The sequence below is a fragment of the Peromyscus californicus genome, unplaced genomic scaffold (assembly GCF_007827085.1).
Source record: "Peromyscus californicus insignis strain IS unplaced genomic scaffold, ASM782708v3 Scaffold_19__1_contigs__length_69161282, whole genome shotgun sequence".
NCBI classification, from domain to species: Eukaryota; Metazoa; Chordata; class Mammalia; order Rodentia; family Cricetidae; genus Peromyscus; species Peromyscus californicus.
This window is the reverse complement of record NW_026294491.1, coordinates 53292257-53304590: the sequence shown is the minus strand read 5'-3', so window position 1 is coordinate 53304590 and position 12334 is coordinate 53292257. Positions and strand designations below refer to the sequence as shown.

At 39.6% G+C, this 12334-nt stretch overlaps 1 protein-coding gene across 1 annotated transcript in view; it reads right to left on the bottom strand.

The window, feature by feature from the left end:
- Positions 1 to 12334, bottom strand: part of Pkhd1 (PKHD1 ciliary IPT domain containing fibrocystin/polyductin) — a 471509-nt gene that overhangs the window by 406682 nt on the left and 52493 nt on the right. Inside the window, exon 27 of the mRNA XM_052743962.1 lies at positions 7177 to 7307. Within this exon, the coding sequence (XP_052599922.1) occupies positions 7177 to 7307 (131 nt within the window). The remainder of the gene's footprint in view (positions 1 to 7176; positions 7308 to 12334) is intronic.

Sequence of the window (12334 nt, the reverse complement as noted above, 5' to 3'; positions counted from 1 at the left end):
CTGTAACTACAATAACAAAAAATAACAGGAATTAGCAATAATTGGTCATTGATATCTCTCAATATCAATGGACTAACTTCCCCAATAAAAAGACACATACTAATAGAATGGATGCAAAATCTGGAGCAATCCTTCCACTGCACAGAAGAAACATATCTCAATGCCAGAGATAGACATTACCTCAGAGTTAAGGGATGGAAAAATATTTTTCAAGCAAATGGATATAAGAAGATATCTGGTATAGCCATTCTAATATCTAAAAAAAATTGACTTTACACCAAAATTAATCAAAAGAGATGGAGAAGGACACTACATACTCATCAAAGGAAAGATCCACCGAGATAATCCTTCAATTCGTAACATCTATGCCTCAAATTCAAGGGAACCCATGTTTGTAAAGGAAATGCTACTAAAGCTTAAATCACACATCAACCCTCACACATTGATAGTGAGAGACTTCAATACCCAAGTCTCATCAATGTACAGATCATCCAGAAAAAAAACTAAACACAGAAATACTGGAGTTAGAAGACATTGTGAAAAAAAATAGACCTAACAGATACTACAGAACATTTTACCCAAAAACAAAAGAATACACCTTCTTCTCTATACTTCATGGAATTCTCCAAAATTGACATACTTGACCACAAAGCAAGTCTCAACAGATACAAGAAAATGGAAATATCCCCTGTATTCTATCAGACTGCCACAGATTAAAGCTGGATTTCAACAATAACAGAAACAGCAGAAAGTCTACAAACTCATGGAAACTGAACAACTCTTTACTGGATGACTACTAGGTCAAGGAAGAGAAAGTAATTAAAGACTTCCTAGAATTCAATTAAAATAAATGCACAACATACCCAAACTTAAGAGTCACAACGAAATCGATGCCAAGAGGAAAGTTCATAGCACTAAGTGCCTACATAAAGAAACTGGAAAGAACTCATACTAGTCACTTAACAGCACACCTAAACAAAAAGAAGCAAGCACACCCAAGAGGAGTAGACTAAAGGAAATAATCAAACTGAGAGCTGAAATCAATAAAAATAGAAACAATAAAACAATACAAAGAATCAAGGAATAACAAGATAGACAAACCCTTATGTAAATCAACTTAAAGACAGAGAGAGAATATTCAAATTAACAAAATCAGAAATGGAAAAGGGGACATAACAAGAGATATTGAGGAAATCCAAAGAATCATTAGATCATACTTTAAAAATCTGTATTCCACAAAATTGGAAAATCTAAAAGAAATGGCCAAATTTCTCAATAGATTCCACTTATCAAGTTAAATTAAGATCAGACAAACAATTTAAATCAACCTTTAACCCCTAAGGAAATAGAAGCCATTGTTAAAAGTCTCCCAACCAAAAAAAAATCAAAGGGCCAGAGGTTTTAATTCAGATTTCTACCAGACTTTCAAAGAAGAGCCAATACTTCTCAAATTTTCCACAAAAAAGAAACAGAAGAAACATTGTCAATTTCCTTTTATGAGGCATAGTCACCCTGATAGCCAAATCACACAAAGATTAAACAAAGAAAGAGATTACAGACCAACTTGCCTTGTGAACATAAAAACAGAGACATTGATCAATGGAGTCCATACACCTATGCACATCTGATTTTTAATGAAGAAACCATAAATATGTAATGGAAAAAAGAAAGCATCTTCAACAAATGGTGCTGGTCTAACTAGATGTCAACATGTAGAAGAATGCAAATGGATTCATATGCTCTTGCACAAAACTCAAGTCCAAGTGGATCAAAGACCTCAACATAAATCCAGATACACTGAACCTAATAGAAGAGAAAGTGGGAAATAATCTTGAATGCACTGGCAAAGGAAACAACTTCCTGAACAGAACACCAGTAGCACAGACAGTAAGATCAACAATCAATAAATGAGACCTCATGAAACTGAAAAGCTTCTGTAAGGCTAAGGACACCATCAATAGGATAAAACAGCAGAATGGGAAAAGATTTTCGCCAGCTCCACATCTGACAGTGGGCTAATATCCAAAATATATAAAGAACTTAAGGAAGTACACATCAAAAAATGAATAGTCCAATTAAAAATGGGGAACAGATCTAAACAGAATTCTCAAAAGAAGAATCTCAAATGGCTGAGAAACAGTTAAGGAAATGTTCAACATCCTTAGCCATCAGGGAAATGCAAATCAAAATGACTCTGAGATTCCATTTCACACCTGTCAGAATGGCTAAGATCAAAAACACAAGTGACAGCTCATGATAGCAAGAATATGGAGCAGGGAGAACACTCCTCCAATTACTGGTGGGAGTACAAACTTGTATAGATACTTTGGAAATCAATATGACAATTCCTCAAAACATTAGGAATCAATCTACCTCAAGACCTAGGTACACCACTCTTGAGCATATGCCCAAAGAACACTCCATCCTACCAAAAAGATACTTACTCAACTATATTCATAGGAGCTTTATTTATAGTAGAAAGAAAGTGGAAACTTGGCTAGAGAGATGGCTCAGCCATTAAAGGCTAGGCTTACAACCAAAAACATAAGAAACTAAAAACAACCTAGATGTCCCTCAACTGAAGATAAAGAAAATGTGATAGATTTACATAATGGAGTATTAATAAGCTGTCAAAAACAATGACATCATGAAATTTGCAGGTAAATGGATAGAGCTAGAAAAAAAATCATCCCGAGTGAACTAATCCAGACCCAGAAAGACAAACGTGGTATGTACTCACTTTTAAGTGGACATTAGCTGTTAAGTAAAGGATAGTGATGCTACAATCCACAAACCCAAAGAAGCCAAGTAACAAAGAGGTCTCAGCAGGGGACACATGGATTGCTCTGGGAAGGGGAAACAGAATAGATTTTGTATGCAGGAGGGAGGAGGGATCAGGTGGGGAGTAGATGGAGGAAGAGGGTATTGGGAGAGATGACTGGACTTGAGGGGCATTTGGGGGGGTGATGTGGAAACCTAGTGCAGTGGAAACTCCCTGGAATCTATGGGAGTGACCCTAGTGAAGACTCCTAGTCATGAGGAATATGGAACCTGAACCAGCCATCTTCTATAACCAGACAAGGCTTCCAGCAGTGAGACTGAAGTAGCAACCCAGCCACAAAACCTTCAACCTACAATCTGTCCTGCCTCCAAGATATTCTGGGGCAATGGTGGCACAGAACTTACAGCAATGGCCAACCAATGACTAGTCCAACGTGAGGCCCACACCAGAGGGAGCCCATACCTGACACTACATAGATGACCAGAAACTAGAGGATGCACAGTCCAGTGACCCATGATAGAACCAAACAGGACTGGGGAAAAATTCAATGGAATGATTACTAATGATATTCTGCTTTACTCATAGATTGGTGCCTAGCCCAATTGTCATCAGAGAGGCACCATCCAGCAACTAATGGGAAAAGTTGTAGCAACTCTCAGTCAAACACTAGGTAGAGCCAAGGGAACCCCACAGAAGAGGAAAAGGAAGTATTGTAGGAGCCAGAGGGGTCAAGGACACCAGGAGAACATGGCCCACAGAATCAAGTAAGCAGGGCTCATGGCTCACAGAGACTGAAGTGACAATCATGGACCTGGTATGGGCCTCTGCATGTATGTTATGCATTTGTCGCTTGGTGTTCTTGTGAGACTCCTAACAGTTGGAGTGGGGGTTGTCTCTGACTCCTTTGGCTACTCTTAGGACCCTTTTCTTCCTACTGAGTTGCCTCATCCAGCCTTGACATGAGGGTATATGCCTAATCTTACTGTAACTTGTTATGCCATGTCCAGCTGATATCCCTGGGAGGCATGTTCCTTTGTTGAAAGGAGATGGAGGTGGAGTGGATCTTGGGGAGAGGGGAGGTTGGGGAGGAAGAGGGAGGGAGGGGAAACTGCTGTTGTGATGTAATGTATGAGAGAAGAATAAAAAAATAATAATCCTGTGAAAAGAATCTTCCTAAAGAATCACACAAAAGCATAACAAGTACAGCCCTCAGATGGACATTTGGGGAGCCTGGATATATTCTCGGTTTTTGGGTTTTTTTTTTTTTTTTAATTCAAACTATATAGCTTCAAGAAAACTCAACACTCCTCTGGTACTACATTTCCTGACTGGTGATTTTAAGACAATCAAGCTCCTCATTTAAGAGGGGATGGGAGGGGTATGCCTGGTGGCTTTCTCTTGCCCTTTTTTTTTTATTTATTTATTTATTTTAATTTATTTTGCAATACAATTCAGTTCTACATATCAGCCACGGATTCCCTTGTTCTCCCCCCCTCCCGTCCCCCTCACCTTCCCCCCAGTCCCCCCCCCATTCCCATCTCCTCCAGGGCAAAGCCTTCCCCACAGACTGAGGTCAACCTGGTAGACTCAGTCCAGGTAGGTCTAGTCCCCTCCTCCCAGGCCGAGCCAAACAATCCTGCATAGGCCCCAGGTTTCAAACAGCCAACTCATGCAATGAGCACAAGATCTGGTCCCACTGCCTGGATGCCTCCCAAACAGATCAAGCCAATCAACTGTCTCACCCATTCGGAGGGCCTGATCCAGTGGGGCCCCCTCAGCCATTGGTTCATAGTTCATGTGTTTCCATTCATTTGGCTATTTGTCCCTGTGCTTTATCCAACCTTGGTCTCAACAATTCTCGCTCATATAAACCCTCCTCATTCTCGCTAATTGGACTCCCAGAGATCCACCCAGGGCCTAGTAATGGATCTCTGCATCCAGATCCCTCAGTAGTTGGATGAGGTTTCTAGCACAACAATTAGGGTGTTTGGCCATCCCATCACCAGAGTAGGTCAGTTCGGGCTGTCTCAGTCACTTAAAAGATAAACACAGCCGGGCAGTGGTGGTGCACGCCTTTAATCCCAGCACTCGGGAAGCAGAGCCAGGCAGATTTCTGTGAGTTCGAGGCCAGCCTGGGCTACCAAGCGAGTTCCAGGAAAGGCGAAAAGCTACACAGGGAAACCCTGTCTCAAAAAAAAAAAAAAAAAAAAAAAAAGATAAACACCAATACAAATGACTTGGATCTGGGTAAGGCACCACCCTGCCCAGCACCTGGTAAAGTTAAGGGAAAAGAGATGTTTGTTTGGATCCTGCTAATAAGGTGTCCTACACTTCCTAACACTCGATGCTTCCAAAGCACATGCCTTCTCAACTCAAAGACTACCAGTGGCCTCCCAATGTCCACTGATGCTTTCATTTATTTAATAAATATATTGAATGCACACAGTAAAAAAACAAAACAAAACAAATGGACAAACAAAAAACATGGTGAACTTCTATTATAAGAAAGGCCCAAAGGAGGGCGGTGGTGGCACACGCCTTTAGTCCCAGCACTCGGGAGGCAGAGGCAGGCAGATCTTTGTGAGTTCAAGGCCAGCCTGGTCTACTGAGCGAGATCCAGGAAAGGCACAAAGCTACACAGAGAAACCCTGTCTCGAAAAACCAAAAAAAAAAAAGAAAGGCCCAAAGGAACAAAAGAAAATTGGCTGGGGGTGGGAACGGGTATCAAAGAACTCAAAAAAAAAATTATATCCCTTGTTTCTACAGCATTATTTAAAAACTATAATAATGTAAACACATTTTATTGCTTGAACTAAAAAATAGTATCATAATTTGAATCCAAAGAATTAAAAGTGTTTCCAACAAGGAGATAGTAAAAGGAAAAGAGAACATAATTGTTCTTCTATTTTCCATAGTCCCTTTCCATATATGAACTTTGTTCAAGATTTAAAGTTTGCTTTCTAATGCTTATGCCCTGTAGTAAAACAAAGCCAAAGCATTCAAACTTTACTCATTAAACAGGGACTACACCAAACTGATAACACCCACGGTGGACCAAAGGGCCAGAAATCAAATGCACAGTGATGCTGAGTGAAACTGGAAATGAACTGTAGATAGTAAGAATTTATATCTAAAGCTTTGAAATTTAGATTAAAGGGTCCAGGGAAATATAAATATGTTCAAATATATAATTACTAGGATGGTCTAAAACCTTTGCTTATAACAAGGCAGATATAAAAATTATCTAAATGTCTAATAAGAAGGACCAATCAGATAGTTCCAGTACAGCTTTATACTAGAATTGCATGTCATTTTCACGGAAAAGCTAGCTTTTCATAGTATTTGAGGAACTGGATGATGTAGAGCTGTAGGGCCTGTGATGGATTGGTATTCTGTAGCCCTCTTGCAGGACACATTTGTTCAGTGAGTAGTCATCCTCTGGGGCAAAGAGATGCTAAGAATAATGAGGACACCAACTCGGTTATAATGGCTCTAACTGTGGCAGTGGATGTGACCCTTGCCAATCACGCCAGAGAAGGGAAGAGCCAGACTCTAGTCCTTCAGTGGACACTAGACAGTACTAATAAGAAGGGCAGGGAAGCTTGGGGACCTCATTTTTGTTGTTTGTTTTGTGTATAAATGTTTGTGTGTAAGCAGGGGCTTGTATACAGAGGGGGTGTGTATATTTTCATATATGTGTAGGTGCACATGTGTGTAGAGTTACATATGCAAACATTTATATGTCCAAAGATCAGCTGTAGGTGTCATTCCTCATGAGCTATCCACCTTCTTTTTTGAGACAGGGTCTCTCACTGGGACCCAGGACTTCCTGTTAGGATTCTGGCTGGCCAGACAGTCCCAAGGTTCTGCCTGTCTCTGCCTCCCCAGCTCTGGGATTCCAGGCACATGTCAGCACTCTGATCGTCTAATATAAGTGTCAGGGATGAAACTTAAGTCCTACTTCTAGCAAACCAAGCACTTTAACAACTGGGCTGTCTCTGCAGCCTGGGGGTTCTGCTTTTGCAGAAGAAAACAGTAGGCAGTAACTGGGAAGGTGTTCTGTCAGAACCAAGCATTCAAAGATTTTCTATGTTCCACAAGTCCACCAGAAAACAAAATCGCTGATGTATGCTACCTGTTTGCTCAATAAGGAGGAAAAACAACATAGTGTGTGTCTTGCTATTTTTGCTTATTCTGTAGTATGAATATTCATTAAAAGCACAGAGTTGCCTTATTTTTTAAGGAATTAACTGAAATTAATTACAATACAGGCTCAGGGTTTTTTTTTTCATAGCAAAACAAACAATAGAAAAAATAAGCACATTATTATGACGAGAAGTTCAAATTAGTTCTCAGAGGTATGTGTTTAAAAAGGACAGCAAAGTGCTCCTTACCCTGGGTGGGACTTTGCATTGAATTTGTTGTGAATTGCTGTTGATGACATCAATGGCACAGGACTGCCTTCCAAACAACACCAGTCTGACACCTTCCAAACTGGAGCCTCGGAGGGTAACCAACAGTCCTCCTGTAATAAAAGGAACACTTCACATGTACATAGCCATTTCAAAGTTAATTACAGGAAAACTAAAATGAAATTGAAATAGGAAACTCGTTAGCCAAAGAGCAAGGCAATGCTCAAACTGCAGAAAAGACTGAATTGAAATGTAGAAACCACCACACATAGAGGAAGAAACGGTGAGCAGCAGACAGAAAGAGCAGAGCAGCATCTGGAGACCTTTATGAATAAAATATAAGGATCCAGCCAGGAGTCAAAGAAGCAAGTGGTATCCGAAAACATTGTCTGACCTAGATTCTAAAGATCATTCTTCCCCGTTCCATGAAAGGTTTTCTTTCCCAAGAAGCAATGAGTGAGAGCATGGTGGTATTAAGAGCAATGGGGCGGAGCCAGGGCCTCTGGCCTTGCTGCTACCTGAGGCGGCTCATTTTTAGCATCGGCCCCAAGCTCACCTGTCCTCATTTTCTATTTCCTTCCAGGACAATTTGTCCAACTTGGAGATCTGACACCACACAAGCCAAATTCTAGTCACCATAACAGTACACAATGACTAACGTTGTCTGCCTCTACCATCAGGAATTCTCTGCAGGATGCTAACAGTGACCCCAGGGAGCCACCATGTCCTCACTATAGGCAGGAAGAAAGGTGAAGCCAGTCCTTCTGACGCCACAGCACACTTTCTTAGTCTCGCTGGTAGTAAACAAAAGCTCACTTATTTGCTTTTTCCTCATTTGGTGGGAGAGGCTTGTTTCATGTCCTTTGCTTCGACATAAAGCCTTCCTATGTTGCTTCTGCTGGTCTTGAATTTATGGGCTCAAATAGAACCCTTGCCTCAGTCTCTCATATAGCTGGGACTATAGACAGACGCTACCACATACAGCCAGAAATGCAGTCATTATTGATGAGAAAAATAATAATACTGCTCTCTGTAATAAGAGAGCAGTAAAGAATACCACATAGAGACTCGTGTCTCTTGAGATTAAGTGAGGCTGCAAAAGCAGGAGGCAGGCTAGACAAAGAAAGGGAACTTACACCACGTTACCAAAACCTATGAGATTGATGCAAGTTAGAGAAATAATACCTGCAGTTCAGTGTGTAGCTTGCCCCGAAGAGTTGGAGCAAGACTACCTACAACTTCTAAGGTAGAGAGAGAAAACGGGAGGAAAGATGGATACGTGATAGCAACACAGTAAGGATACAACGTCTATAAATAAAGTTGACAAGAAAACATGGAGAGAAATTTTAAAATGCTGCCAAAGACCTTAACAAATGGATTAGATTAAAGCTGAAAAAATTAGCATAAATGGGTAAAAAGAATAAGTATCATAATTTCTCTGAATTAAACATAAAAACATATCTAGGATTCCAATAAAATATGGTGGACTTTTTTCATAAATTAGACAAGATGATTGTAAAGTTCAGTGAAAAGTGAACAAAAGTAACCATAAAATAATAATTCAGAAGTAAGAGTAAAGAGGTGTTCTGAGACACTACAAAAACTTTTTAGAATCAAATGGAATAAAAACGTGACAACGTCACATGCTCAGACAGGGCAGGCAGAGGGGGCAGCCTGGAAGACTGCTCACACAAGCAAGTCCACAGGACAGATAAGTACGTGGCTTCATGCTAACACACAGATAGATTATTGAGTGAATAAGTGAATAGCTGGGGAAAGATAAAACCTGAATTTTTGACTCCCACTCTTCACCCAGAGCCAATTTCAAATAAAGTATCTGGACATAAAGAGATTAAGTGGGAAAAGAATAGAAGGAAACACAGAATTTTATTTCAGAGAAGCCTACTCTGAGTGTTTTACAATCTCTAAAGCTAAAAGGCCAAAAATAAAACATAAACACAAAAGCATTTATGAATTATAAAAAATAGATAAAAACATTAAATTTTTCAAGTTCTTAAAATCAATAAGAAAGAACAATAATCAAATCTGTAAAGAAAGATTGAGATGAACAAACTTCCCAGAAAGGAAACTATAATACCTCCTAAGCCATGGAAATTCAATATCTCTTAAAAAGAAGTATGACTTAAAACTACACTGAAATATTTTTCATCTCTAGGGTGTTAAACACCAAAAAGTTGCAAAAATGTATTAGTAAGATGTAGGCAATAGATATTCATACCTACATGTAAAAAATTATACAAACTTTAAAGAGAATATATCTTATACTTACTTATCAGCATTATATTTTTATTCCAATTTCTCATGTATGTGTGTGTGGTGTGTGTGTGTCTATATAAGGTTTTTACATGTATGGATACAAATGTTCATGCATGTGGATACATATACTTATATGTTCACAGGCATGTGGAGTCCAGATGTTGATGTCAGGAGTCATACTCCATAACTCTTTCACCTTATTCACTGAAGCAAGGTCTCCTAGTCAAACTCAGAGCTCATTGATATAGATAGATTTATTAGCCAGCTTGCTCTAGGAATCCAGTCTCTGACTTCTAGTTGCAATTATAGACAGAACACATGCTCATCTAATATTTATATGGGCTTCCTGGGAGCCAAAGTCTACGTAGCAAGCACTTTAACCACTAAGGAATCTCTCCAATCCTATTTATTAAAATCTTAAGTGTAGCCGGGCAGTGGTGGCGCACGCCTTTAATCCCAGCACTCGGGAGGCAGAGCCAGGCGGATCTCTATGAGTTCGAGGCCAGCCTGGGCTACCAAGTGAGTTCCAGGAAAGGTGCAAAGCTACACAGAGAAACCCTGTCTTGAAAAACCAAAAAAAAAAAAATCTTAAGTGTATTTAATCCATGGCCCAGAAATTCCACTTCTAATTAATTATGCTACTAATGTTGCCCACATATATAAAATTGTAACTGTGTGTACAAATACAAGATTAAAGTTGCCATAGTAACAACATCATGGTACTGACAGAAAACCAAACAAGTAGACCAGTAGAGAATAGAGAACGCAAAAGTAAACCCACACAGCTACAGTCATCTGATTCTTGACAAAGATGCTAATAACATACATTGGGGGAAATCTTAACAAGTGGTGTTAGGAAAAATACTTATTCAAATATATAAGTCTGAAACCCCTCCATTCCTCTTCATGCCCCTCCTATCTTTATATTTATCCTATACACTCACCATCACCCACCCAAGAACATAGCCTCTTTTTAATTTACTCTACCCTCAGCATTAATGATGTCTATCCCGATGTCTCACCTGGTACAAGACCAATTTAAAATAAATAAAGACATTAATGTAAACCCTAACACTATGAGACTACTGAAGAAAACACTTCAAAATATAAGCATTTAACAATTAATGAAAAAAGAGCCCATGAATTTGGAAGAGGCAAGGCAGGGTATGTCGGAGGGTTTAGAGGGAGGAAAGATATGATTATATTATAATCTCAAAAATGAAAGAAAATGACAAAAACAGATATAAGCACAGCCACAGCTTTCTAAATAGAATTCCAAAAGCTCAGGAAACCATAGCGAAAATAGAGAAAGGACTGCATCAAATTTTAAAAACTCCACAGCAAAAGGGAAAACAATAAAAAGACAGGCTACAAAATGGACAAGGGAATAATACCCAGAATATATAAAGAACTCAAAAAAATGGCCACAGAAAGAACAAATAATGCAAACACTAAATGGGTGTATGAACTAACAATTTTCAAATAAAGAAATAGAAATAGTCGATAAGCATGTGAAAAATATATTCAACGTCTTTGACTATGAGTTAGATGCAAATCAAAAGTACAGAGATTCCCTCCAGCCACAGCGATGTCCTGGGTGTTGCAGAACAAGCCAAGCTGATTCTAAGTCAAGATGCCATGATATTCTTCTGCCTCATGTTCTCTTCCATAAGATCTCCCTCAGGCTTGTTCCTTCATTCCATCCTGGCCTCTATTCTCCAGGGCCTTTACGCCATTCCTCCAATGAAGGCTAATGAGCACCCTAGCCCAACAATGTCCTCCTTCCCTCTTCATGCCCTCCCCAAGTTATTTTTGCTCTACATCCTTACCACTACCTACCCAAGAGTATAACTTTATTTTTATTTACCATACCACAGCATTGAGCTCCTGATGCATAATGAGAGCTAAATAAATTCCCTTTATCATGATTTTGTCAGTGGTAGTTGTGAGAAATTATAGCAGTGGTAAGATTTTACCTTTCCCATTTGAAAATGTGTGCTTCACAAGCACACTGCCTAAGAAGGCAACTCTGTCTTAGTCCAAAAGTGAATTAACAGTCTGTACGAAAAGCCAAGATTGTCCTCAGAAATTTCTTTTGAAGATGCTTGAGGAAAGGGATAAGTGGTGACTTTGAGTATTACAGATCTCATTTATATATTTTTTCACTCTGTACTCTGCTCTTATTTAAATTTCTTTTTGACAGGCCTTGCCTGGTTCTCTTTAAATTCCAAAAGCAGGGTCTCACACATTATACTATAAATAGGGAGTTTGAGGAGTCTGTTAAAATACAGATTGGCTCAGAAGGTCCAGAAGACTGCACTTCTAACAAGCTCCCAAGTGATATAGATACTACTTGCCCAGGGCCACACATGAAGTACTAAGGTCATCAGCATCCAACATGGTGCTGTCTGTATACAGGGTACAATGAACATTGATGGACACTGTACTGGTGACGGGGAAGGAGATGGGTTCACTGGGAAGGTCTAAATGCAATAACAAAGAAAAGAGCATCTCCCAGATCCCACACCACAGTCTTAATAAGTTACCTCATACACATCTGAAATTATCCCTTCTCAGTGTTTCACACCTTTTGCTGAAATGTGGGAGGAGGATGGATGGTTCTCCAAGCCCTTCGAGTCTCTTCACTGTTTATTGATGATACATTTCCTGACCGGGGTGTTCATAGCATTCCAATTCTCCTGGGACTGATTTTTTACACTGAGAGTTCTTAATTCCAGTTTTAACACCATAAGTCTTGCATTCTGAGAGCACTGTCAATCCCAGACAAACTGAGCAGTGAGTCACCTACCTGTGCAAATCACTCTGTGTAGGGCATGCAGCTGACTGAGTCACCTGTTTGCCT